Source organism: Theropithecus gelada, chromosome 20 (assembly GCF_003255815.1).
Source record: "Theropithecus gelada isolate Dixy chromosome 20, Tgel_1.0, whole genome shotgun sequence".
NCBI lineage: Eukaryota > Metazoa > Chordata > Mammalia > Primates > Cercopithecidae > Theropithecus > Theropithecus gelada.
The window spans coordinates 51264757-51291346 of record NC_037688.1 but is presented as its reverse complement, the minus strand read 5'-3'; the positions used below and the strand labels follow the sequence as shown (position 1 = coordinate 51291346).

Here is a 26590-nt window from a genome sequence, read left to right as displayed (position 1 = left end):
CTGCCTCAAATAACTGTGTGGATGAGCCGGGAGCCTTGGCCAGCCCTGTACTGAGTCTCATTCCTTCCCCAGGATGAGGATATCGGTGGGTTTCCAGGGCTCGGTGCTGCTTTTCCTCAGAGAGCGGGGGGAGCCTGCCCAGATTGGGTTCCTCTCCATTTTCTGTGCCCTTTGAGTCAGGAGAAAGCCGGGCTGCAGGCCCCAGGGAGCAGAGCATCAAAGATCTTGCCAGGGTATTGCCAGCTCCAGGGGACTGGCCACGGGTGACCAGAGATGCGACCTGGGCTGGGGAGGCTGTCACTGTCGTTCTGAGTCTAGCAGCGGGGAGCAGGGGCATGAAGTCTGAAGCCCGCAGGCCACAGAGCCGGGGCAGCTGGAGGTGGGGACGTCTGTTTCGGCCCCTGAGCCTCCCACAGCCAGGGCTGCGATGGCAAAAGCCTCCCTCACACCCCATCAAGGCCTGGCCAGCCGCGAAAGCTGCTTCATGCCTGCCTGTTCTGGGGGTTACACCTGCAAACGAGAAGGGTCAGGACATCCAGCTCTGGGCTTCATGGGTCACGTTCTGGATGATGCAGGAGAAGCTGTAAGACTCTGCGTCCGAGTCTCCATGTATTGCAGTCAGCTGGCCGGGGGGGTGCCGTGAAGCCTGCAGCAGCGGGTCCTCAGGCAATCTCGCTGCCCTCAGCTGGAGGAGACACCTGCAGTTGTCCCGTGATAAGCACTCGCCCTGAGAATGGGCGGCGCCGGCCATCTGCCTACCCGGAGCACCGTGAGAACCACGCCGGGGCGTGCGGCTGCCAGCGTGGCAAGCTGTGAAAGCCTTGCAGGTGTTTCCATCAGATCCCAGAGTGGGAGATTCTCATTCACAGCTCCCGCCTCATGGCACGCATGCTGGGACATCCTCACCTCTGGCTCTCGGTGGTTGGAAGAGGATTCCCAGCTAACTGGAATTAAAATCTAACCTGGACCCAGGATCTTCGTGTTGTTTTTGTGGGGAGCTGGGGGCTGAGGCGGGCAGTTTAGTCATCCCCCAGGAGCTGCAGCATTCCAGAACCTTCAGCTGCCTCCCTGCCAGCGCAGCCTCGGAGAGGAGCACCTCAGAGGCCGTGCCGGAGGGCGCACGGGCAAGAGGAGCCCAGCAACAGTGTGCCCGGTTCATCCCAGATCCCAGAGGTGTGTCGTGTGAACTCAGGACGCCGGCCGAGAGCCCAGGTTCCGAGTCGCAGTGGTCCCCAGCCCAGGCCCACAGACCACCCGAGAGGTCCTGAGAGCCCCACGGCCACGTGAGCTCAGCCAAGAGCAGAGGCTGCCCCAGCTCCAGAGCCGCCTGACCCTGCCGTCGTCATGGGCCAGACCAGGCCCACCTGGAAGAGGCGCACGGCTGCGGGGCAAGGAGTACTTTGTCCTGCATGTTTCTCTCGTGTGAGGCAGAAGGTGGCCCGGGAACCTGCTGTCGAGGTGTCTCCGCGGGACCCAGGGCCCTGAGCTGCATCTGGGCTGGGCACTGCACCCGTCCCTCAGCTCCTCCTGGTGCTGACAGTTCAGGGGGAAGCCCCACAGTGGTGCACCTCGTCCTTGTCAGGGCCCCACTGCTGGGGTCCCCTGTGCAGCTCCATCACGGCTCCTGAAGGCTATGTCAGGGCTGCTGTGCTCCCTTTGGGGAACCAGACCGTGCCCTCTGGAAGAAGCCCCTCGATCATTTTGTACGGGATGGATCTGGGGCGCTCTCCTGTCAGTGCTGCTACAACCAAGTCCTTCTGCCTGACCTGGCCCCAGCCATTCACTTCCTCTGGGCACACGGGACTTTTGGCACCGGCCGTGGGGGCAACGCCAGCAGCAGTGGCTGTGTGGTAGGGGCCTTCCCCAGCCATGGACCCCGGAGGCCTCCATGTGTGAAACAGGAGCCCCGCACCTCTGCAGGAGAGAGAGGGGTCTGTTATCCAGATTCACGCCAAAGCTTTGGTTGCCATGACGGGATCCAGCCAGAAGGCACCTGCAGTGGGGTCTGAGCGGCTGCATCGCTCTGGCCCCTGGACCTCCTTGCCAGATCTCCACAGCATGTGAGAAGATGTTGGCCCCGTGGGACGAAGGGGCTGGGGCTGGCGGCCCGGTCTCTCTGAGCGTGCTGTGGCCCTGAGAGGAGTGTGCTCCGTGGGGGGCAACAGGAGGAGCAGGGCTGTGGCTGGGCTGCCCCTGCCTCCCTCCCTGGCCAGCAGTGGTGCTGAGCTGCGTTACCAGCGCACGGAATCGGTCGCGCCTGCTGTTGCAGTGGTAGCATCAAGAGCCACCTCTGGGCTCGTGTGTCCCCTGCCTCCCCAGGCTGAGACTGGCCGGGAAGGAGAGGGTGGGGCTCACGTGCTGTCTGCCACCTGCCTGCAGATGTGGACGGCAGCTGCATCCTCCCACCTCTGAAGGCATGAGCCGGCCGAAGGAGGAAGGCACAGCCCCTCCCCTATCCCGAGTGCTTGCCTTTGTGGGGTCAGGGGCGCTGGGACAGGCCTTGGGGATCTGTGCTGTTGCTGGGCAGTTGAGCTGGAAGGAGCCCGTCCCTGTTAGACACCTGCTCTCTCTCCTTTGGTGTGGACTCTGACCTGCCACAACCTTTGGTCCCTTGGGGGACACATATTTGAGTCAGTCCCATCTGCTCAGCCAAAACGCCTTGGCTCGCCATGAGGGCGCCGTCCATCCTCAGTGCTGAGCGCCATCCCTCCTGACCCAGATGGACATTTTCCTTCACGCCTGCGTGGCTTCCTGAATGTGTGTCTGGAATACACTCGGTGTTACGAGCAAACACCAGGCGGTGTTCTCGGACCGCTGCTGCAGAGGGCTTGCGGACAGGAGTGTGTGTGTCTCTGTAGCCACGTGTGTGCCGTCACCGCATGCCACGTGTACACATATGCCGGGCGCTGTCTCGAGACATTCGCACAGCGCACTGCACTGGGGACAGGTGGCACTGGCTGAACTGCCACACAGCCCCGTTCCAGGGCCTCTTGTCAAAGCCAAGCGGGCTCATGTGTCACGTGTCTGTCCCTCGTGGGTGCCTGTGTGTGGCTTCTGTCTCATCGGGGCACGGCGGCCCTGCATGCCTTGCATCACCACATGCTGGCAGTCCGTGTGAGCATCCGTGTGAGCGTCCGTGTGAGCATCTGAGCGTGTGAGCGTCTGTGTGAGCGTCCGTGTGAGCGTCTGTGTGAGCGTCCGTGTGAGCATCTGAGCGTGTGAGCATCCGTGTGAGCGTCCGTGTGAGCATCTGAGTGTGTGAGCGTCTGTGTGAGCGTCCGTGTGAACATCCATGTGAGCGTGTGAGTGTCCGTGTGAGCATCCGTGTGAGCATCCGTGTGAGCATCTCTGTGAGCGTGTGAGCGTCTGTGTGAGCATCCGTGTGCGCGTCCGTGTGAGTGTCCGTGTGCGCGTCCGTGTGAGTGTCCGTGTGAGCGTCCGTGTGAGCGTGTGACCGTCCGTGTTGAGCGTCCATGTGAGCGTCCGTGTGAGCATCCGTGTGAGCGTCCGTGTGAGCATCTGAGCGTGTGAGCGTCTGTGTGAGCATCCGTGTGAGCATCGTGTGAGCGTCTGTGTGAGCGTCTGTGTGAGCGTCCGTGTGAGCATCTGAGCGTGTGAGCATCCGTGTGAGCGTCCGTGTGAGCATCTGAGTGTGTGAGCGTCTGTGTGAGCGTCCGTGTGAGCATCCATGTGAGCGTGAGTGTCCATGTGAGCATCCGTGTGAGCATGTGAGTGTCCATGTGAGCATCCGTGTGAGCATCCGTGTGAGCATCTCTGTGAGCGTGTGAGCGTCTGTGTGAGCATCCGTGTGCGCGTCCGTGTGAGTGTCCATGTGAGCGTCCGTGTGAGCGTGTGACCGTCCGTGTTGAGCGTCCATGTGAGCGTCCATGTGAGCATGTGGGCATCCATGTGAGCATGTGACCATCCGTGTTGAGCGTCCATGTGACCATCCGTATGAGCATCCGTGTGAGCGTCCATGTGACCCTCCGTATGAGCGTCCGTGTGAGCATCCATGTGAGCGTGTGAGCATCCATGTGAGTGTCCGTGTGAGCGTCCGTGTGTCTGTGTGAGCATGTGAGCATCTGTGGCAGCATCCGTGGGAGCATCTATGTGAGTGAGTGTCCATGTGACCATGTGAGCATCCGTATAAGCATTTGACCGTCCGTGTTGAGCATCCGTGTGACCGTCCATGTGAGCGTCTGTGTGGGCATGTGACTGAGCATCTGTGTGAGCATCCATGTGAGTGTGTGAGCATCTGCGTGAGCGTCCATGTGAGCGTCCGTGTGAGCGTGTGACTGTCCATGTGAGCATCCGTGTGAGCGTCCGTGTGAGCATGTGAGCATCCGTGGGAGCATCCATGTGAGCGTCCGTGTGAGCGTCCATGGGAGTATCCGTGGAAGCATCGATGTGAGCATGGGAGTGTCCATGTGAGCGTCTGTGTGAGGGTGTGACCGTCTGTGTGACCGTCCGTGTGAGCATCCATGTGAGCATGTGACCGTCCATGTGAGCATCCGTGTGAGCATCCGAGTGAGCATGTGACCATATGACCATTCATGTGAGTGTGTGACCGTCCATGTGAGCATCTGTGTGACCGTCTGTGTGTCCATGTGAGCGTCCATGTGAGCATCCTTGTGAGCGTGTGACCGTTTGTGTGAGCGTCCATGTGACCGTCTGTGTGACCATCCAAGCGTGTGACCATCCGTGTGAGCATCCAAGTGAGCGTGTGACCGTCCGTATGACCGTCTGTGTGACCATGTAAGCGTATGACCATCTGTGTGACCGTCCGTGTGAGCATCTGTATGACCATCCATGTGAGCGTGTGACTGTCCGTGTAAGCGTGTGACCATCCGTGTGAGCGTGTGACTATCCGTGTGACCATGTGACCGTCCATGTGAGCATCCGTGTGACCATCCATGTGAGCATGTGAGTATCCAAGCATGTGACTGTGTGAGCATGTGACCACTCATGTGACCATCCATGTGAATGTCCGTGTGAGCATGTGACCATCCATGTGAGCGTCATGTGACCGTCTGTATGACCGTCTATGTGAGCATGTGACCATCCGTGTGAGCATCCATGTGAGCGTCTATGTGTGATTGTCCACGTGACCATCTGTGTGAGTGTTTGACTATCCGTGTGAGCATCCATGTGAGCATGTGAGCATCCGTGTGACCGTCCATGTGACCGTCCATGTGAGCCTGACCATCTGTGTGAGTGTGAGCATCCGTGTGACTGTGTGACCGTCCGTGTGAGCGTGTGTCTGTGTGACCGTCCATGTGAGCATGTGACCATCCATGTGAGCATCCATGTGAACGTCCAAGTGAGCGTCCATGTGACTGTGTGAGAATGTGAACATCTATGTAAGTGTGTAACCGTCTGTGTGTCTGTACGACCATCCGTGTGACTGTCCATGTGAGCGTCCGTGTGACCATCCGTGTGACCGTCTGTATGACCGTCCGTGTGAGCGTGTGACCATCTGTGTGAGCGTGTGACTGTGTGAGCGTGTGACCATCCGTGTGACCATCCGTGTGAGCGTCCATGTGAGCATTCGTGTGAGCGTGTGTACACGCTGCTGCCCACGCCCTCTAACACCTGTCTCCTTATCATCACATGCTGACCGTCTGTGTGACTGTCCATGCAAGCGTGCGACAGTCCATGTGAGCGTGTGTGCACACTGCTGCCACACCCTCTAATACCTGTCTCCTTGTCTCGCCCTCTGTGCCATCACCACGTGCTGACCATCCATGTAGCGTGTGCGCACGCTGCTGCCACGCCCTCTAACGCCTGTCTCCTTGTCTCGCCCTCTGTGCTGTCGCTGCCGTGTGCTGCCGTGTCTGTCGCTGCCCTGCAGTCCTCGCCAGTCGTGGAGGAAAAGGTAAAACCCATGAGGTGTGTCTACTGTGGTGCTGGGGGCCAAACAGCGGGCACATTAGGGCGTCGGTTATCAGCCCAAGATGGCTGCTTGGTCTGCTGTGAGGTGTTTCCTGTGGCAGATGTGAGAGGTCAGAAGGGCCGCCTGGCCGTGTTCATGAGACTGACACTGAGAAGGTGACAACCGCTGGGTCCCCTGCACAGCCACGCAGTCGGGCAGCGCTGCCCTCCCGGCCGTCTATGCTCTGCCCTCGCTCCACAAGTACCGCCTTGGTCACAGACGAAGGCACAGCGCCGACTCCTGCTAAGGAGGGGCGTGGGTCAGGTGGGGCTGGTGCTGACTCGGGGGGCCGACGGGCCAAGGAAGGCCCCCCTCTGCATCAGTCGGACCTGGACTCGTCGCCCAGCTCCCTCACCAGCCTGTGTCAGAGCCGGCAGCACACCCATGATCCCAAGGGCAGCGTGATCCCCAAGGGTGGCGTGACCCCTGGGGCGGTGGTCTCTGAACCAGGGAGCATCTGCATCCCCTGAGGCAGCCACGAGGGCAAATCGGGGGTACGGGGTTAGTCGGCAAACGCTCACGAGCCTGAGGCCAGGGCCTGGGGGCCAGTGGGGAAGAGCAAAGGAAAGAGCAAAGGCAGCTCCTGATCCCGGGTGATTTCCATCGGAGGCGGTGGCCTGGCTGAGCTGCAGCCCGTCGTGGAGCTGTGTGGGTGGGAGAGCCATACGTGCATTCCTTTGGCCTCCTGGGAGGCCAGAGGTCCCTCTGTCCCTGCTGTCCCCTGTAGCATCTGGTGACAGCTGGGACCACATCGGTTTCGGTCTAGGGACTGAAACGTGTCTGATGGTGTCAGGACTGGGCCTCAGGAGAGGCGCTGCCCGCACCAGCGCTGGGAGCCCAGTGGAAGTGGGGCCAGGAGGCCCCTGGCACAGACAGGGCGGTTGAGGCCCAGCCTCCCACTGGGTTCATGCTCCCAGGGCCTGGTGGCTGGCTGCCTTCACGGTGGCCAGGCAACCTCATGGTTATTGCCAGAGCAGCTTGAGTGCCATGGACCAGCGGCCAAGATGGCACAGCCCGGTCCCAGCTGGCCCTGGGACCCTTGTGCTACAGGATACGGTGTTGTCCTGAACATGACAGACCAGACGGCCAGTCCCCAGAGCTGTATGCACCCCACAAGGAGAGACCCCTTCCCAGGGTCATTCTTCGGAGCTCCCAGTCAGCAGCGCCCGCTGCGCTCCCCCGTTGCCATCTGCATTCTCCAAGCATGGCCAGAGCGGGTTCCTTGGACCCCTGAGGAAGCTCCCTTCCCTCCCACAGCCTCAGGACTGAGATGTACGCAGCAGAGGCTGTGGTGCCAGCAGACTCTAAATTCTTGTCCTGAATAGCCCTGAGCAGTGTGGGCTCCAGCGTCGGACTGTGTGGCCTGCCCCCCAAGACCTGAGGAGGTGGGGAGTCGGCCTGGCCTCCGGGACCTCTGGGCTGTTGACTGGAAGCCTCCCGTGGAGGAGTACGTGAAGGGAGACCTTGGGCTCCATCCCTGCTCTTGCTTACGGCCCACAGGAGGTCATCCTTAGGGACTGAGCCCACAGCAGGGGGCACCGAGCACTGTCCTGACACCTCCAGCTCCCCGATGCTCCTACCGTCTTGCCAGGCTGTCCAAGGCCAGGCAGTCCCAGGGTCCGTCTTCAGGCTCGGGGCTCCCTGACAGCAGAGGCGATGCGTGGACGCCTCAGGCTCCGGCTCCGGCTCCGGCTCCGGCTCTGGCTCCGGCACATGTGTCAGGGTCAGTCCTTACTCTGCACGTGTCGTGTTCAGATATTTTGCAGTGAGGCAGCCTCACGAACAGGAGCAATGAGGATGGCAGGAGGGCCAAGGAGCAAGGCACAGGGGCAGGAAGGCTGGATCCCTCTGCAGGTGCCGGGGGCAGAGGCAGGGCCGGCGGTAACACCACAGGGAGGCCAGGCTGGGCGCGCAGGAGACCACGGTCCGCAAAGGCATTGCTCACAGTGGCCGCGTGGCGCTGACTGTGATGCCAAGTCCTGCCGCCGGCCCTGCTGTGGGGCTTCTCAGCACACCCGGTTTGTGTCCGTTTAAAATTGAACTTAATAAAAATGAGAAACTGCAGCATCATGGGAGGGGAAACCCCACGTAGGATCGTAACTGAGTAGATGCTCGAGCTGGGCTGCGGGCTGGTGTGGAGCGGCCTGTCACTCAAGGCCTGCTTGCCCTGGGAGGGCTTGGGTTCTCTTCACCGCCACCCTCTAACCATCGCTTCCTCTCCTCTCGCCCCCCATTTCAGCAGGAAGGAGCGCCCCACCTCCCTGAACGTGTTCCCCCTGGCTGACGGCACGGTACGTGCACAGATGGGGGGCAAGCTCGTGCCTGCGGGGGACCACTGGCACCTGAGTGACCTCGGCCAGCTGCAGTCCAGCTCCAGCTACCAGGTTTCGTAGCCGTGCCGTGGAGTGAGAGGCTCCTCCCTGTTGCTGGTGCTCGCCGTTCTCTGGGGCGGGAGCCCCGTCTGCAGGCAGCCCTTTGCCGCTCTTTCTGGGCCACTTGTCCTCTCCCCGCATGTGTGGCAGGATGGAGAAACCCAGCCAGGGTGTCAGGGGCTCAGGCTGCCCAGCAGGCCCTGTGCGGCTGTGGCTGCTCCACACGGCCTTGCGTCGGCACTTGCTAGTCCAGGCTAGACCTCCCTGCCCTTGGATTGACTACTCTGTAGCCAGGGGTGTCCAGGGCCTGTCAGGATTGAGCTTAGTGATCCTCTCTCAAACCACACGCCCACGTAAAGCCTCACCCTCACCCGGGCTCCAGCCAGACACGGCCTGCCCCTGAGAGCCGCGCCTCTGCTCTCGGAGGAGCGCCAGTGTCTAGAGTGCGGGGTTTGCCCTCCACTGGCAGAAAGGTGAAGAGAAAGCTCCTTCTCTCTGGGCCCCTCCCTGCCTGTCGCTGGTAACACTTCCTGGGTCCTGGGTTTGAGAAGGCAGAGCCCCGCCCCAGCAGGTACTCACAGCCAGCCAGTGAGTGCACCTCAGAGCGCAGGGGCCCAGAGCCAGGCCACTCGTTCAGGGCCCCCGGTCGCTTACCGCCGGTTTTGGCCTGTGAGCTCACTGGCCTCAGTGCCAGGTAAAGACGGCCACCTTCCGGGGAAGAGGGGGTGCCCGGGTCTGGTGGATTTCCCACAGGGGCTGTCGGAGGATGTCCACAGAGACAGAGCCCCTGGACCTGTGGGCTGGGTTGGGCTGGTGGATGTGGGGTCTGGGACTTCTCCAGAAGCTTCCTACAGCACGCTTTGCCGACTATCATTCCACCCCTGAGTGTCCATCGTGCCTGTGGGGGCTGCTGCAGGCTCCTGCTCCGTCAGCCCACCTGCTGTTGTGCTGCTCTGGGAGCGAGCTCCCCCATGGCATCTGGGACGCTCGTCCCCCAGCACACTCAGTCCCCCAGCACACTCCCCTGTCCTCCCCGTGCTCAGGGCTGGAGAGAGGGCGGCGGGGCTGCAGGCTCCCCGGGCCTTCTGGGCCCAGCCCTGCCACCTGGGCCCACCTCCTCTCACTCTCTGGCCCACACTCCCCGGGCCTGGAGCTGGGACCTGCCCATAGGCTTCTGAAGACACGTCAGCCTCAGCCGTGGGGAGCCCTTGCTTGACGCTCTCTGGCCTCCGGGGTGTCTCCTCAGGCCCGCTCTGGGCCCGCTCTTCTTCTCATGTTGTCTTTCCTTTCACCTCCTGCATTGTCTGAGATCGTCTCTCTCTTCATAAATTGTAGTGTTTTATGTTTTCGTTCATAGGTGTGTTTTATTTGATTTTTCTTTATTTTAAATTATTACATTTAAGTTCTTTTTATTTTATGCTCTAGGTTTTGAGGTTTTCTAATTTCTTAATTTTTTTGTTGTTTTTTGTTTTGTTTTGTTTTTGTTTTTATGTACTGTATTTTCAGTGTTTTAACCAAACAGTTGTGGCTACTCATGGTGAGGAATGACCGCTAAGAGTTTGGGTTCTTTCAATGCATTTGGAGGTCACTGCTACACGTTGATGTTTAGGAGGTTGAGAGGTTTGCCTTTAGGTAAGTTGTGGCCAGGGGGAGTGTCCCATGGGTAAGTGGTGGCCCCATAGGGTGACAGAGAGCTAGGGGCACCTAGGGGAGGCGCAGTCAGACTGCAGAATTCCCCACAGCCACCATGAGGGCCAGGAACAGGCCGGGGACCCGGCCGTGGAGGAAGGCGGCCCAGAAGCGTTTGTCTGATGTGCACAGCTACGCCCTGCCTGGCCACATGGGGTTCCCTATTTTCTCTCTGCCGGGTGGTGGCAGAGTCCAGTAGGACACCAGGTGCCTGTGACGCATTGGGTAGACAGGTTCTTTGAGAACGTCAGCGCAGACTCTTGTGTGAGCGGCACTCACTTCCTCCAGCATGGGGGGGTGACATGAAGAGCAAGGGTTTTCTTCTCACACCGGGCCTAGTGGCAGAGCCACAGCGCATCTCAGACCTTTCCACAAAGCCGCTCCGGGAGGCGGGCCGCACCCGCGTGAGGCTCTCCCTCGGCACTGCTCACCTTTTGGAGCTGGACGCGTATGGCCCTGGGCCTCTGGGACACAGTGGGTGTGGAGCGTCATCCCTGGCTTCCACCTACGAATGCCAGGAGCACCCCCTTCACGTGTGACCACAAAAATGTCTCTGGACTTTGCAAGCATCCCCTCGGGGCAGTTAGCCCGATTGAGAATGGCTACTATAGAGGAAGGTGTGTCATTTTGAGATTCCTTCTAGAAAAACTTAGGAGCCTGGTAGGTGAAGCAGAAATCTGTCCTCTGAGTGAGTGGCTGTGTCTGGTACAGAGAGGCTCCGTGCCCTGAGCCTGGCAGTGACCAGAGAGGCCGGGCAGAGGCAGAGGTCAGAACTGGCCATGACTTCTGGAAGTTCCGTCTGCCCTGGTCACTTAAAGGCCGGTACAAGTTGGCTGTGGAGAGGGCTGGACACCCCCTCGTCAGCCCCTCCCTGGGTGAGATCCTCAGCATTAGAGTCCCCTGTGGTGCGCCCTCTGAGAAACCACGGGACCCTCCCCCCCAGCAGCTGCCTGGGACACACACAGTAGCCACCAGGGTGCCTCTGAGGCCTTGCCTCTTCGTGTACCTTAAGGAGGGCCAGGGGCCACGGGCAAGCTCTGCATGGGGGGTGATCAGGCCAGCTAAGAGGAGAACGTTGGAGGCTCTTTTTCTTGGGCTGGTTCAGTATCTTTGTTAGGAAAGACCATCGGAAAGAATGTTTCTTCGCATTCCGTATTCATCACATAGAATGTGCTGCTCCCTAACGAGCTTCCCGAAGTAGACAGCTGGTTGCACTTTCTCATAATCTGGGCTGCCTCCACCCCCCAGAATATCTTGGTGGTGTCCCGTTTTGTGAGAAGGGGATTGCAGTTTCTTTGTGCTTGCACTGGTGTTCAGGGCTGAGCTCTGGTCCAGTCAAGCCGCAGGGTCAGCACCTTATGGTCATTCCCTGGCCCTGACCTGAGCCCGGTGAGGAACATGGGGCAGGCGCAGGTGGGCCCAGCCTCGAGCTCTTCAGCACAGCGATGGTGACTGGGCAGCAGTGGCGGCCTGACCAACCCTTCTTGGGTCCCGTCAGAGCCCTCTGCACTGCCAGGGCTAGACTTGTTTCTGAGCAGCCACAAGCTACAGGAGGCTGCTGCTGTATCCCCGGCAAGGCGCTGGCCTATTACAAGCAATTGTCCTGGGGAGGGCGTCAGTGGAAAGCCCCGTTCCGAGCCATTTCAGGAGGGTGGCACTGCTTCTGAGGAGCCAGAGGCAGCGGCCGGATGAGCAGAGCCACTCAGGAGTGGTGAGGCCCAGAAGGGTTAGCCTGGCGGGTGGCAGAGGAGCTCTGGCCCGCAGGGTGTTGAGCGAAGCAAAGTGCAAGGCATTGGTGCGCGGGACCTCAGGCAGCCACGCCAGAGCCGCAGGCCAGGGGCCGACGCTGACTCGCTCTCCCTCCTCCCTGTGTTTGGCCCTAGTGTCCCCAGGATGAAATGTCCGAGTCAGGCCAGTCCTCAGCGGCCGCCACACCCAGCACCACAGGCACCAAGTCCAACACGCCCACATCCTCTGTGCCCTCGGCCGCCGTCACACCCCTCAACGAGACCCTGCAGCCCCTGGGGGACTATGGCGTGGGCTCCAAGAGCAGCAAGCGTGCCCGGGAGAAGCGCGACAGCCGCAACATGGAAGTCCAGGTCACCCAGGAGATGCGCAACGTCAGCATAGGTGGGCGCCCACCTGCGGGGCTCTGGGCTCCCTCGGGCAGGAGGCAGGGCTTGGTTTGGGTAGATGTGAAACAAACGCGCGAGGCGGCCAGTGCAGGCAGCAGAGACGTGTTCCCCACCGCCGGGAGGCTGGGCTCCAAGACCAAGGTGCTTGCAGGGTGGGTTCCTCCTGCGGCCACTCCTTGGCTTGTAGACACCACCTTCTCCCTGTGTCCTCAACGGTCATGCCCTGGGTGTGTCTGTGTCCTTATCTGCAGTTCCTAAAAGGACACAACCCCATTGGATTAGAGCCACCACGTGACCTCATTTTACCATAATCAGCTCTTGAAAGGCCCGGCCTCTAAATACAGTCATGCTAGGGGGTATCTATCAACATATGGATTTGGGGAGACACAACTAAGGTAGTAGCCTGCGTCACCCTACAGCACACTGCCCCGCTAACCAGTAACCTGCGTCACCCCATGGCACACAGCCCCGCTAACCAGTAACCTGCGTCACCCCACGGCACACAGCCCCGCTAACCAGTAACCTGCGTCACCCGACAGCACACAGCCCAGTAATGGAAAGAGAAGAGGGGAATGAGGGCTGAGAGGAGGTCCAGCCACTGACTTGCTTGGACGTGGGATCTCTGGGGACTGGGCTTACTGCTGACACTGCCATGCAGAGAGGCTGCTGCAACCCACCCCCCTCCAGCCCCTGCCTCAGATGCCCACTGTGCTGGGGTTCGACCTCTGCCCAGCCAGCCCGGGAAGAGCCGTTTGCTGATCATCCCCACCTGGTGGGTGGTCCAGCTCCAGCCCACCAGACTCAGGTTCTGAGGGGAGCCATGAGCAGGGCAGAGGCTGCCAGACCCTCTCCTGACCCCAGGTGCCCCTGTGCTCTGCCCTAGGCATGGGCAGCCCCTCTCCTGACCCCAGGTGCCCCTGTGCTCTCCCCTAGGCATGGGCAGCAGTGACGAGTGGTCTGATGTTCAGGACATTATTGACTCCACTCCAGAGCTGGACATGTGTCCAGAGACCCGCCTGGACCGCACAGGAAGCAGGTACTGGCTTAGCCCAGGCTCTGGGGTCCTGGGGGCTCAGTATTTATCGATGTCTTTGGTGAAGGCTCCCTCTGCCACCATTGGGAAACCATCAAGGCTGTGGCCTACCACCTCCTGTCCACGCCTGGCCTGCACGGCAGTGTGGGCATTCAGTGGCCACGGTGGGAGGTGTTGGAAGAGTCTGCAGACACAGCCACTCCGGGCTACCCACTGACTCTGCTCTCTGTCCCAACCTGTACATCCCAACAGCCCAACCCAGGGCATCGTGAACAAAGCTTTTGGCATCAACACTGACTCCCTGTACCACGAGCTGTCGACGGCAGGGTCAGAGGTCATCGGGGATGTGGACGAAGGGGCTGACCTCCTAGGTAAGTGCAAGCCTCCCCCGGCGCCTGCACAGCGCTGGGGCTCTCTGCTGTTGGTTTTGTGGGTAATGAGAGGAAAGTCCTCTGTCAGCTGTGAGCTAGGAACCTTTTTTTCCAGCTTTATTGAGTTACATTTCATAGGTGATTGTCCCTCCATCTCCACAGGGGATTGGTTTCTGGACTGCCCCAAGGATACCAAAATCTGAGGCTTCTCAGGTCCCTGCTGTGACGTGGTGCAGTGTTTGTGCTCTCCCGTGTACTCTAAGTCAGCTCTAGGTTGTGTTGTAGATGCTATGTAAGTAGTTGCTGTTATGCTGTGTTGTTTAGGAAATGATGACAGGAAAGAAGTGTACACATCCGTGCAGACACGGCCACTGCACGCCCGTGCATTTTCCATGAGGCTGGCTGAACCCACAGATGCGGAACTCGTGGGCATCAAGCATTGACTGTATCATCAAATTCACCCCCTTCAAGTGCACGGTTCGGTGGTTTATAGCATACTCACAGGTGGTGCGGCCACCCACACTATCTTAGTTTAGAATGTTCCGCCATCCCAGAGAGAAACCCATGTCTGTTAGCCTTGCCCCGTCTTACGCACACACCCTCAGGGCTGTCGACTTTCCAGGAGGTTGGGAGGGTGCCTGCTTGCCTGCTCCGTGCCCGTTAGCCTCACCACACGCTCTAGGACCATCGACTTTGGAGGAGGTTGGGAGGGTGCCCACCTGCCCACTCCTCCGCAGACAGCCCTGGCTTCACCTCGGCACCACAGATCTACACCCAACCCTCTGTGCCTAGGTCTGTGGTGGCTGCAAACATCAGGACCTGCTTCCTGCCAGCACATGGAGTCTCCTGTGCTCGCAGCGTCTGCTGGCAGCTGAGCACTGGCCATGTGGCTCTGAGCCCCAGGCCTTCAGGCATGGCGGATGGGCAGTAGGACAGCCCAGTCTGTCCCCTTGCACACGTCAGGGTCCGAGCCTTTCCCCATGGCCTTGCTTCCCCCAGCCCGCGGGGTGAGAAGCTCCTGGATCCTAGGCTGCCTCCCGGTGTACTCCTGAGCTGTTTGTCTTATCTGGGGCAGGGGGACCCCCAGGGAGCAGAGTCATGTGGGGTGCTGAGCACCAGCAGGGCCTCAGCCTGACAGGGAGGTCTGTCTCAGCCTGACTTGAGTCAGAAAGTGCCCCAGTAGAGGCCACGTATAACTAACGTCATGTTTACCATCTTAACCGAGTGGAAATGTTCAGTTCAGTAGTGTTGGGCACACTGGACTCGATGGTGAAAGGTAGAATGCTCCCCCGAGATCAGGAAGAAGGCGAGGGGCGCGCTTGGTGCTGTGAATTTTCTATGGAACTTTTCTCATGTGTTGCAAAAATATATATAAAAAATCTAAAGGAGATTAATCTTCAGAAAAATTCTGCTAAATAGGGGTAATCTCTTTTAATATTTTGATATCCTTCCACTCTACGTAATTCAGATAATGTGTATTTATTTATTTTTTTATTTTTATTATTTTTATTTTTTGAGACAGAGTCTCGCTCTGTCGCCCAGGCTGGAATGCAGTGGCACGATCTCGGCTCACTGCAACCTCCACCTCCTGGGTTCACGCCATTCTCCTGCCTCAGCCTCCCAAGTATCTGGAATTAGAGTCACCCGCCACCATGCCCAGATAATTTTTGTATTTTTGGTACAGACGGGGTTTCACGATATTTACCAGGCTGGTCTGGAACTCTTGACCTCAGGTGATCCACCTGCCTCGGGCACCCAAAGTGCTGGGATTACAGGCATGAGCCACCATGCCCGGCCAATAATGTATATTTTTTAGCTGTTTTTTTATTTTTTGAGAAAATGATATATGGTTATAGTAACATTTAAATAATATCAGAAAATGCCAAGAAGAGAGTAAAAACCAGAGGGAATGCCCCCACCACGCTATGATGATTTTTTTTTTTTTTTTTTTTGAGACGGAGTCTCATTCTGTGGCCAAGGCTGGAGTGCAGTGACGTGATCTTGGCTCACTGCAACCTCTACCTCCTGGGTTTAAGCGATTCTCCTGCCTCAGCCTCCTGAGTAGCTGGGATTACAGGTGCCCGCCACCATGCCCAGGTAATTTTTGTATTTTTAGTAGAGACAGGGTTTCACCTTCTTGGTCAGGCTGGTTTCAATCTCCTGACCTCGTGATTGCCCGCCTCAGCCTCCCAAAGTGCTGGGATTACAGGTGTGAGCCACTGTGCCCGGCCGATTGTTGTAATGTCTTGGTGACACCCTACCAGGCACCATGGCCCTCAGATGTATGACACACGTGTACGTGGAACACACAGTGTCAGGTTGCAGCTGCCCTTCTCATTGTGGGCAGTATTCTTATTTCCATGGGTGGCAGCACTGACAGGCACGGCCACCGTCGGTCCTTACTGCAGCATCAAGCTGTCCCTCTGCTAGTGTCCCCATTTGTAGATGAAGAAACTGAGGCCGGGCATGGTGGCTCACCTGTAATCCCAGCACTTTGGGAGGCCAAGGCAGGTGGATCATTTGAGGTCAGGAGTTTGAGACCAGCCTGGCCAACATGGTAAAACCTGTCTCTACTAAAAATACAAAAAAAAATTAGCTGGGCCTGGTGGCGGGCTCCTGTAATCCCAGCTACTTGGGAGGCTGAGGCAGAAGAATCGTTTGAACCCAGGAAGCGGAGATTGCAGTGAGCCGATATCGTGCCATTGCACTCCAGCCTGGATGACAGAGAGAGGGACTCTGTCTCAAAAAAACACTGAGGTCAGGGAGGGTGAGATGGCGGTGAGAGCTCGGACTTGAACGCAGGGCCAACCCAGACAGGCCCGACCCAGAACAGCAGCCCTAACTCCGAGCCAGGTCTGTGCTATTCGGTAGCTCCAATGAGATGAGATTCCGCACTATGTAATTCATTCCTTTACGGTGTACAGTCCGACGGGTCTTAGCACGCTCGGTGTTTAAAGTCACATCATTTTCACCCCCAAAAGGAAACCCTGTGACTATTAGCAGTCACTTTGTCTCCCCGCCTCCCCAGCCACAGGCAAACACAAATCCACATTCTGTCTCTGTAGATTTGCCTGTTCCAGACATTTCACAGAAATGGGCCTTTTCTGCCTGGCTTCTTTAACCTTGCGTCACGTCTTCAAGGTCCATCCCAGCTGCAGTGTGTCAGTGCTTCCTGGCTTTTCACTGCTGAGTAGCACCCATCACATGGACGGACCACACTGTGCTCATCTGTTTGCCCTGATGGGCCCCTGCTTGGTGCTTTCCACCTTGGGGGGCTGTGAATCGTGCTCCAGCCACATTCTGACCCCCGCCTGGCTCCAAGAGATGACCAGGATTGGCAGCTTCCTCACCAGCCAGGGACTCTGTGGCCTGCACATGAGCCCACCGTCTTTGCTGTGGTACCCTGTGCTCAGCCCGTGGCCTTTGTGCTGCCTCGCCCTGCTGCACAGCCACCCCCTGCAGCGCCCACCTAGAGGGCACTGGCCAGGAGCCTGCTTTCCCATGAGACCCTGGCGCAGTCCTTTTCTCGTACCACGATGGAGGCCGTGAGTCACTGTGCGTTCCATGCTCTCTGTGCACTCTGGGCTCTGCCACCCTACTCTTCAGGGTGCTGGTCGTCTGGGCACCGCCGAGCTCAGGCTGGCATGAGAGCCTGCTCTTGGGAGTAACAGACCTTTTGGTGCCTTTCCAGAGCCTTAAACATAATGTGTATAAGAAAGGCAGGGAGGCCAGGGGCAGTCACTCACACCCATAATCCCATAGCTTTGGGAGGCCAAGGCAGGAGGATCACTTGTGCCTAGGAGTTCAAGACCAGCCTGGTCAATATAGCGAGACCCCATCTCTACAAAACATTTTATAAAAAATTAGGCAGGCATGGTGGTGTGCACCTGTACGTCCCAGCCACTTGGGAAGCTGAAGTGGGAAGATCACTTCAGCCTGGGAGGTGGAGGCTGCAGTGAGCTGTGAGCACACCACTGCACTCCAGCCTGGGCGACAGAGTGAGACAGGAAAAGAAAAAGTCAGGCAGTCCTGAGGAGTGGGGACCTCCTGCTGCTGCAATCTGTTGATGGAACATTTTTGAAACAGAGGAGCCTGCTCTCTGGCAACCAGGATGGGCGAACAAGCGGGGACCTGTGCCCTCTGCCCTAATCAACTTGCCCGGGGCCTTGCCCCATGTCCAGCTCAGCTGCAGAACGGGCACGAACTCCTGAAGACAGCAGGGAAAGGAGTACGCCCTCGTGAGGCTGCCAAGCAGGGGAGAGCCTGGGACCTGCACGGATCTGGGAAAGAGCGTCATTTCAGAAACACATCCGCTTTGCACGTGACGGAAGCTGCTTCTGCCCAAAGTCAGCAGGTGGAGGGCAATGTCCCTCCATCCAGTGCCTACGTGGCGGCCCTGCGCCTCCCTCAGCATTTTTACTCTGAATTCCTTTGGTGATGGAGAAATGAAAAGAGCCCAGGTTGGGCATCTGTTGTATTCCATCGAATCTGAGACAACACCCATTTTAAGACTTTTTTTTTTTTCCTATACTGGTGGGCTGTTGCTGTGTTGCCAGGGCTGGTCTCACACTCCTAGGCTCAAGTGATCCTCCCACTTTGGCCTCCTAAATCATGCTGGGATTACAGGTGTGAGCCACTGCACCCAGCCCACATACCATTATTATTATTATTATTATTGCTATTATTATTATTTTTGAGACGGAGTCTCGCTCTGTTGCCCAGACTGGAGTGCGGTGGCGTGATCTCGGCTCACTGCAAGCTCCACCTGCCGGGTTCACGCCATTCTCCCGCCTCAGCCTCCTGAGTAGCTGGGACCACAGGCGCCGCCACCACGCCTGGCTAATTTTTTGTATTTTTTAGTAGAGACGGGGTTTCACCGTGTTGGCCACAATGGTCTCCATCTCCTGACCTTGTGATCCACCCACCTCAGCCTCCCAAAATGCTGGGATTACAGGTGTGAGCCACCACGCCCAGCCCCACATACCATTATTTTAGGAATCTTCAAGAAAGAAAAAAACTGGCCGGGCGCGGAGGCTCAAGCCTGTAATCCCAGCACTTTGGGAGGCCGAGACGGGTGGATCGCGAGGTCAGGAGATCGAGACCATCCTGGCTAACACCGTGAAACCCCGTCTCTACTAAAAAATACAAAAAACTAGCCGGGCGAGGTGGCGGGCCCCTGTAGTCCCATCTGCTCGGGAGGCTGAGGCAGGAGAATGGCGTGAACCCGGGAGGCGGAGCTTGCAGTGAGCTGAGATCCGGCCACTGCACTCCAGCCTGGGCGACAGAGCGAGACTCCGTCTCAAAAAAAAAAAAAAAAGAAAGAAAAAAACTGCTGCAAATTAAACTATAATGTGACGGTGATTGTTTAAGACCCACTGACATTTCAGAAATGTTAACATAGGAAAAAATGTATGTCTTAGAATTGGCATAATAGGACCGGCTGGGCGCAGTGGCTCACACCTGTAATCCCAGCACTCTGGGAGGCCGAGGCGGGTGGGTCACGAGGTCGAGGTGGGTGGGAGTTCAAGACCAGCCTGGCCAAGATGGTGAAACCCCATCTCTACTAAAAATACAAAAAAAATAGCCAGGCACCGTGGCAGGCACCTGTAATCCCACCTACTCGGGAGGCTGAGGCAAGAGAATTGCTTGAACCTAGGAGGCAGAGGTTGCAGTGAGCCAAGATCGCACCACTGCACTGCAGCCTGGGCAACAAGTGTGAAACTCTGTCTAAAAAAAAAAAAATGGCGTAATAGGGAGTAAGGGAATTAATACTCACTGAGCACATGGCTGGTACTGGGAGCTGTACCAGCTATTACCACACTATCTGGTGGGAATTTTATAGCAAATATGCACTGAGGAACTTATTTTTCTGTTTTACAAATGACTAACAATCAGAGAAGTTATACTACGTGCCCTGCATTGCTGAACTAGAATCTGGAATCCGCACAGCTGATCTTTCTCTCCACTCTGCTCTGCACAGACAAGGCGGCCCTGAGGAGAGATTCCACCGACGTAGTAGGCAGACATAGAAACTGTCCACAAATAGGCCGGGCGCGGTGGCTCACGCCTGTCATCCCAGCACTTTGGGAGGCCAAGGCGGGCGGATCACAAGGTCAGGAGTTCAAGACCACCCTGGCCAACATGGTGAAACCCGTCTCTACTAAAAATACAAAAATTACCCGGGCGTGGTGGCAGGCTCTGTAGTCCCAGCTCCTCAGGAGGCTGAGGCAGGAGAATCGCTTGAACCTGGGAGGTGGAGGTTGCAGTGAGCTGAGATCATGCCACTGCTCTCCAGAGCGAGACTCCGTCTCAGAAAAAGAAGAAGAAAATAGCCACAAATAACCTTGAGAAAAGACAAGCCTGTGTAAGATTCGGAAGCACCATTGAAGGACATAAAAGAAGCCGTACGCGCAGAGGGTGATGCCACGTGCCCAGACCTGAAGACACACCCTGTGAGCTGTCTGCTGACGTCACAGGCAGCCCACCGTTTCCACGGGAATCCATTCATTACCAGTAAAAATACCCCCATGCTTGTTGGAGATTTTTCTGGAACTCTGTGAATGGATCTGAAGTTGGTCCAGTAGAGGAAACATGTGGGAATATCCCAGAAAATATGGGGAGAGAACAAGCTTGCAGGATTCCACATAAAACCGTGGCAGTTGAGGCAGGCAGCAACAAACCTGCGATACGAGCTCATGAGCTCAGGAGCAAGAGCTAAGACAGACCTGGAGCCATGGGGAATCCATCTATGTGTGACAAGTGTGGCATCTCAAACCGTGGAAAACGGGCGGATGAGCCAGTAAACATACTGCCTTAGCTGCTGCTTGTGTAAAATGAAGTCTAAGCCTGATCTCCCCGTAAACAGCAGTGATTTCCAGGTGGATTAAAGATCTAAGCACACAATTACGAGGACAACAGAATGGAGCCAGGCATGCTGGCACCTGTGGTCTCAGCTGCTTGGGAGTCTGAGGTGGGAGGATCACTTGAGCCTGGGAGTTCAAGGATATAGTGAGCCATGATTGCGCCACTGTACTCCAGCGTGGGGGACAGAGCAAGAGCCTGTCTCAGAAAAATAAGAATGGCAACAAAGGATAGTAGAACTGGAAAAGGGGCCAGGCGCGGTGGCTCACGCCCGTAATCCCAGCACTTTGGGAGGCTGAGGCGGTCAAGAGATCGAAACTATCTTGGCCAACATGGTGAAACCCCGTTTCTACTAGAAATTAAAAAAAAAAAAATAGCTGAGCATGGGGGCAAATGCCTGTAATCTCAGGTACAGGGGAGGCTGAGGCAGGAGAATTGCATGAACCCAGGTGGCGGAGGTTGCAGTGAGCCAAGATCGCACCACTGCACTCCAGCCTGGGTGACAGAGCAAGACTCTGTCTTAAAAAAAAAAAAAAAAAAAAGAAGAAGAAAAGAAAAAATAACTGGAAAAGGATATTGGAGAATATTTTCATAATCTGAGCCCCTCTATGTGACCAAAGCCATAAAGGAAAATAATGACAACTGTGGCTAATGATGGAGATATCATTAAAATTAAAATAAAGGCCTGCACGGTGACGCACACCTGTAATCCCAGCACTTTGGGAAGCTAAGGCAGGAGGATCACTTGAGCTCAGGAATTCGAGACCAGCCTGGGCAACATAGGGAGACCCCCTCTCTACAAAAACATACAAAAATTAGCCAGGCATTGTGGTGCACACATGTAGCAGCCACAGACATAGCTGGAGTGAATTTTAGCTCAAGTTGAGTTTAGTGTATCACCTGAGAATCATGCCAACCACTCAGGAGGCTGAGGCGGGAGGAACGCTTGAGCCCTGGAGACCAATGCTGCAGGGAGTCGTGGTCGCACCACTGCACTCCAGCCTGGGCAACAGAGCAAGTCCTTGACGATTAAAAAAAGAAAGAAAAGAAGCCAAGTACAATAGGAATTGTCAGAAGATAAAACAGGAAATTTGGCCAGGCATCGTGGCCCACGCCTGTCATCCCAGCACTTTGGGAAGCCGAGGCAGGCGGATCACGAGGTCAAGAGATCGAGACCATCTTGGCCTACATGGTGAAACCCCGTCTCTACTAAAAATACAAAAATTCCCCAGGCATGGTGGTGCATGCTGTAGTCCCAGCTACTCAGAAGACTAAGGCAGGAGAATCGCTTGAACCCGGGAGGTGGAGGTTGCAGTGAGCCGAGATCGCACCACTGCTCTCCAGCCTGGTGACAGAGTGAGACTCTTTCTCAAGAAAAAAAAAAAGAAAAAGGAAATTTACAAGCTATACCAATAAACATCTGAAAAGATGCTCAATTTCAGAAATAATAAAGAAATAAAGAGAAAATCAAGAAAACTTTTTCCCTAAAGGATTGAAAATAAGACAATCGAGGCTGTCTAGGGTGCAGCAGGTGCTGCCCTACACGCCAGCCAGAGGTGATGGGTGCAGCCCCACTGAGCACTGGCGGGTGGCAGTGGCGGTGCAGCAGCAGCTGGAGGTGCAGACTTCGAGGGAGCAGTCGGGCAGTCACAGGGCTGAAAAGTACCTCAAGCCCACACATAGGGACACCAAGTCTCGGGGGAGCAGGTGCAGTGACAGATGATGAGATATTCCCATAGAGAAACATGACAGGGCATTAAAAGCAACCAGGCCAGGGGTGGTGGCGCATGCCTGCCGAGGCAGGTGGATCATTTGAGCTCAGGAGTTCGAGACCAGCCTGGGCCACATGGTGAAACCCCATCTCTACCAAATACTTAGCTGGGCGTGGTGGTGCGCACCTGTGGCCCCAGCTACTTGGGAGGCTCATGGGGAGGACTGCTTCAGCCTGGGAGGTGGAGGTTGCAGTGAGCCGAGATCGCGCCACTTCACTCCAACGTGGGTGACAGAGCAAGACCCCATCTAAAAAAAAAAAAAAAGAAAAAAAGGAACCAGGGTCAGGCACGGTGGCTCACACCCATAATCTCAGCACTTTGGGAGGCCAAGGTGGGCAGACTGCTTGAGCTCAGGACTTGAAGACCAGCCTGGGCAACATAGTGAGATCTCATTTCTACTAAAAAACAACAACAACAACAACAAAACACACACACACACACAAAGATTAGCCGGACGTGGTGGCATGCTCCTGTAGACTCAGCTACTCAGGAGGCTGAGGCGGGAGGATCTCTTGAGCCTGGGAGGTCGACATTGCAGTGAGCTATGATAGTGCCACTGCACTCCAGCCTGAGCAACAAAGTGAGACCCCGTCTCAAAAAATAAAGGCAACCAGGAACCTCAGCACAGGAGTGTCCCATGACATTGCTGAGTGGAACGCAGGAAGTCTCCCGGAGAGATGGATAATGTGGTCCCGATTTTGTTCTTTGAAACCTGTTGCTTATCTAGAAGGAAACCTGAGAGGAGAATATTGGCCGTTAGCAGCGGTTGCCCTGAGAAGCCGAGATGAGAGAGAAGGACATCTGCTCTTTGCCTGGAAATTGCCTTATTATTGGAATTCCTGTAGCAAACAACCCTTTTGTCATCCAGATCAAGTGACTTTTCCACGCCGTTCTCCTTTCTGTGTGAAACAACCAAGTAGAGCAGAACCGCGTCCTCGCCTCTGCTGGTGTCTCCCGCATAGAGCGGAACCGCGTCCTCGCCTCTGCTGGTGTCTCCCGCATAGAGCGGAACCGCGTCCTCGCCTCTGATGGTGTCTCCCGCAGAGCGTTTCCCTTGCCAGCCTCCCGTGCAGGGCGGGGGCCGGGACCCAGTGAGGATGCCTCGCCCGCCTCATGCTCCCCACCCCTCCTCTGCTTTCTGGCGTGTTCTCTCCGCCCTCCACCCTGCGGCCCTTGCTCCCGCTGTCTTCAGTCATCCTTCACCGAGGTCCTGCCCTACCCAGGCTGACCCAGGAGCCCAGGAGTCCAGCTCCAGGCCTGCATCTGCAGTGTCTCCCGCACCACTCTCTCCCTCGCCCACGATGGGGGGCTTTTGGAGGCTGGGCACCTGCCACACCCTGCCACACACACACTCCTCTACACAGGCCTGCATCGTGGGGGCTGCAGGGGGCCTGCCCTCCTGATGGGTGATGGGAGCAGAGGGAAGCAGGCTTTAGGGTCAGGGGTCAGCAACGCAGCCCTGGACTGGACCACGGCGCCTGGGCCCCGTTCCCTGCAGGCTTCTGCCCGGGGGCACAGGGCACCCAGACCTGCTGGAGGCTGCTCCTGTTCTCTCCTGCCCTGCAACATGGGAGTGGCCAAAGCGTTGCTGGGTTTTCTGTAATAAGCATTTCTTTATTTTGTTGTGTTCCAGTCACTAATTGACCTTTGTCCCTTCCTCCCCCTGCTTCTTTGTGCCTCGCTGGACACGCCAGGGGAGTTCTCAGGTGAGTATCTCTCTCCTGTCTCCCCTCTGTGTGGGGGTGGGAGTGGGTGGACGGGGTACGCCCCGAGCTATCCCGTCACCGTGGCTGTGTGGACTGCCCCCAACGTCGCCGCAGCGCCTGTGCTTCTGCTCGCAGCCACCGCCGCTCGGAAGCTTGTTCAGTTTGCTCCACCAGCCACTTGACAATGACCTGGATATCCAACCCCCCCTGCCTGAGGAGTCCCCCGCGGGCCATTTCTGAAGGCCTGCAGAGCCCTGAGACGCACAGCAGTGACGGGACATGGCCAAGGCCAGCTCTGGGGCCTCCCCTACTGTCAGGCACACCCCAGAAGTCAGGGGTCCTTGAGGCCCCTACCAAGCCCAGCCCGGGGCCCCCTCCCCACCTGGGTGGACAGGTTGAGTCCTGCTCTCTGGCCGCACAGCAGGAAGCTCCGAGGCCCCACCCAGAGCGGGGTGGACCACTCAGAGGCTGTCCAGGTACAGCCCCCCAGCCTCCAGGCACAGCCTGTTCCCACGGGGTGCCTTCCGTCCTCAGCCCCACCCAGCCCAGCATTTGGGGTGAGCTGTTAGCTGTCTGCCCACAGGTGACGTTGGCCTGGTAGTCTTCATGGAACCCCAAGGATAAACTTTCCAGAAGGAGTAGCTGGCTCCATCCCATCTCCTGCCCTCTAACTCCCTCCTGCACCCACCCTAACCCAGCAGACCCAGCTCTGAATTCCTCCCAGCCTGCTTTCCACACGGGCTTAACGCGCTTCTCTTCTCTCCCTTTCTCCCTCTCCTCCCGCCCTGGTTGCCCATCTCCTGTGGGACGGGGACGGCTCCCTAGTGCGCGATGATTTCTTTGGTAAGGCTGAGGCCCCGCTCCAGCGCGCGTCGCTCCTCCACCCCCACATGGTCTCCTGCTTCATGAGCTGTTTGCTTTGTTCTGCATGATGGGGACGGTGTTGGGGCCGCCGGGGTCAGGGGGGCAGCCCTGGGTGAAGCTCGCTCTGTCCAGGCTGCCTCTGGGCTGTGGGAGGTGGCAACTTCCCCCAAGGGACAGACTTGAAGGCCCGAGGAGGGCAGCCCCAGCCTCTCTGAACCCCCAAAAGTGCAGGGCAGACCCTGCCTATGGGGAGGAAGGCCCATGTTTGAGGCAAAGGAGGTCATAAGAGAGACAGCAGGCAGGACCCCTGAGTCCAGGTGCAGAGGCGTGTGATGCTGTCTCTTGACTACGGAGACAGTGGGGGAGTGTGTGGGAGGGCAGGACCTTGGAGTTTCTTTCCATCCTTTTGGGGTTTCTGGGGCATGCTTGCAGGGAGCTCAGTCCAGGTCCACTTGGGGCCTGGTGGTAGAGGAGCCATCAGTCCTGCCAGGGAGCCAGGGAGCCCTGTCCTCACAGCCGCGCCCCATCGCTGCATCCTAGCCCTGCTGGCCCTGCCATGAGGGCCAGGCCTCTCCTCGCCCACCTGTCCCCTCACCACAGCTCCAACATCACTCGCCTGAGGGTGGTGGCTCTGAGAGGGCCTGCCTGGTGACGGACCTGCTGAGGGCTCTGAGGTGGCGGCACAGCGGCCATTCAGGGGCCTGCATCCGGCCAGCCGGCCTGTGACATTGGTCGGACACAAGAACCACCCCAAGGCCTGGGAGCCTGCTCTGTGCGCAGACTGGGCCCGGCGTAAGCCCCGCCCTTCATGGCCCCTGCTCCCTGCAGATCGGGCGTCACCCCCAGCCAGCTACCCTCTTCAGAAGCGTTGCCCTGAGGCAGGTGCGGCGGCATCAGGGTCCTGTCTCGAAGGGCCTAGGTGAAACCTCCACACCTTCTGTTTCAGGAATGGGCAAAGAAGTGGGGAATCTGCTACTGGAAAACTCACAGCTTCTGGAAACCAAGTAAGAGTGCCCTTCTCCTGTGTGGTGGGGCTGAGGCAGCCCTCCTCACCAGGGCTGGAGAGTGAGCTGGGCCAGAGGGCGCCTTGGGGAGGACCTGACTCCATCGCCAGCAGCTGTCCTCATCTGGGGCGGGAGGAACTTGAAGCAGGGCTCCGCCTGGTTTCTTTAGGAAGCTTATCTCCAGGAGCCTCTAACGAGGCTGACTGTGGAGTTTAGCTCAGATAGGGATACGGTCTCCCATTCAGCCACCTTCTTGACCAGGCTGTGCCTTCTCCAGGGCAGAAGTGCAGGCGCCCCGGGAAGGCCCCTTCACGTACCCGTATGCCGCGCTCGCAGCGCTCCCATCCTTCTGCTTTTTCCAAGAAATGCCTTGAATGTGGTGAAGAATGACCTGATTGCCAAGGTCGACCAGCTGTCCGGGGAGCAGGAGGTGCTGAGGGGCGAGCTAGAGGCTGCCAAGCAGGCCAAAGTCAAGCTGGAAAACCGCATCAAGGAGCTGGAAGAGGAACTGAAAAGGTGAGGGTGGGGCATGGAAAGCTGGTCACAGAGGGACCCCAGCCTCAGGGTTCCGGAGTGCCTGCCTCCTCCAGTGCCTGCTCTCCAGCCCGAGTGGCTTTGTGCACAGCCTGCCTACCCCCAGCTCCAGCTCACAGCCACTCCACCCCAACTAGCCGAATGGGGCCGTGGTCTCCTCCTGAGCCTCCTACAGCGCACACTGGGCCTGTCTCGTGTGTGCCTTCCCAGCACGGCGTCATGTGGGGCTCGGCTGCAGCTCCCACCATCCCACTCCTCCAGCCCTTTGATCAGCCAAGGTTTGGCCACGGTCCCTGGAGAGCTGTATGTTGGGGCTC

The 26590-nt window shown here is 57.6% G+C and overlaps 1 protein-coding gene across 4 annotated transcripts in view; it reads left to right on the top strand.

The window, feature by feature from the left end:
- MAPK8IP3 (mitogen-activated protein kinase 8 interacting protein 3) overlaps window positions 1-26590 on the top strand; it is a 61662-nt gene that overhangs the window by 26032 nt on the left and 9040 nt on the right. The window contains exons 5-12 of one of the 4 annotated variants that reach the window (XM_025371012.1): window positions 8175-8316; window positions 11877-12123; window positions 13062-13164; window positions 13414-13532; window positions 23860-23871; window positions 24697-24714; window positions 25682-25739; window positions 26103-26255. In XM_025371012.1, coding sequence (XP_025226797.1) covers window positions 8175-8316; window positions 11877-12123; window positions 13062-13164; window positions 13414-13532; window positions 23860-23871; window positions 24697-24714; window positions 25682-25739; window positions 26103-26255 — 852 coding nt within the window. Of the gene's footprint in view, window positions 1-8171; window positions 8317-11876; window positions 12124-13061; window positions 13165-13413; window positions 13533-23859; window positions 23872-24696; window positions 24715-25681; window positions 25740-26102; window positions 26256-26590 lie in introns of all 4 variants that reach the window. The other 3 variants (XM_025371011.1, XM_025371010.1, XM_025371013.1) reach the window with 3 other exon arrangements.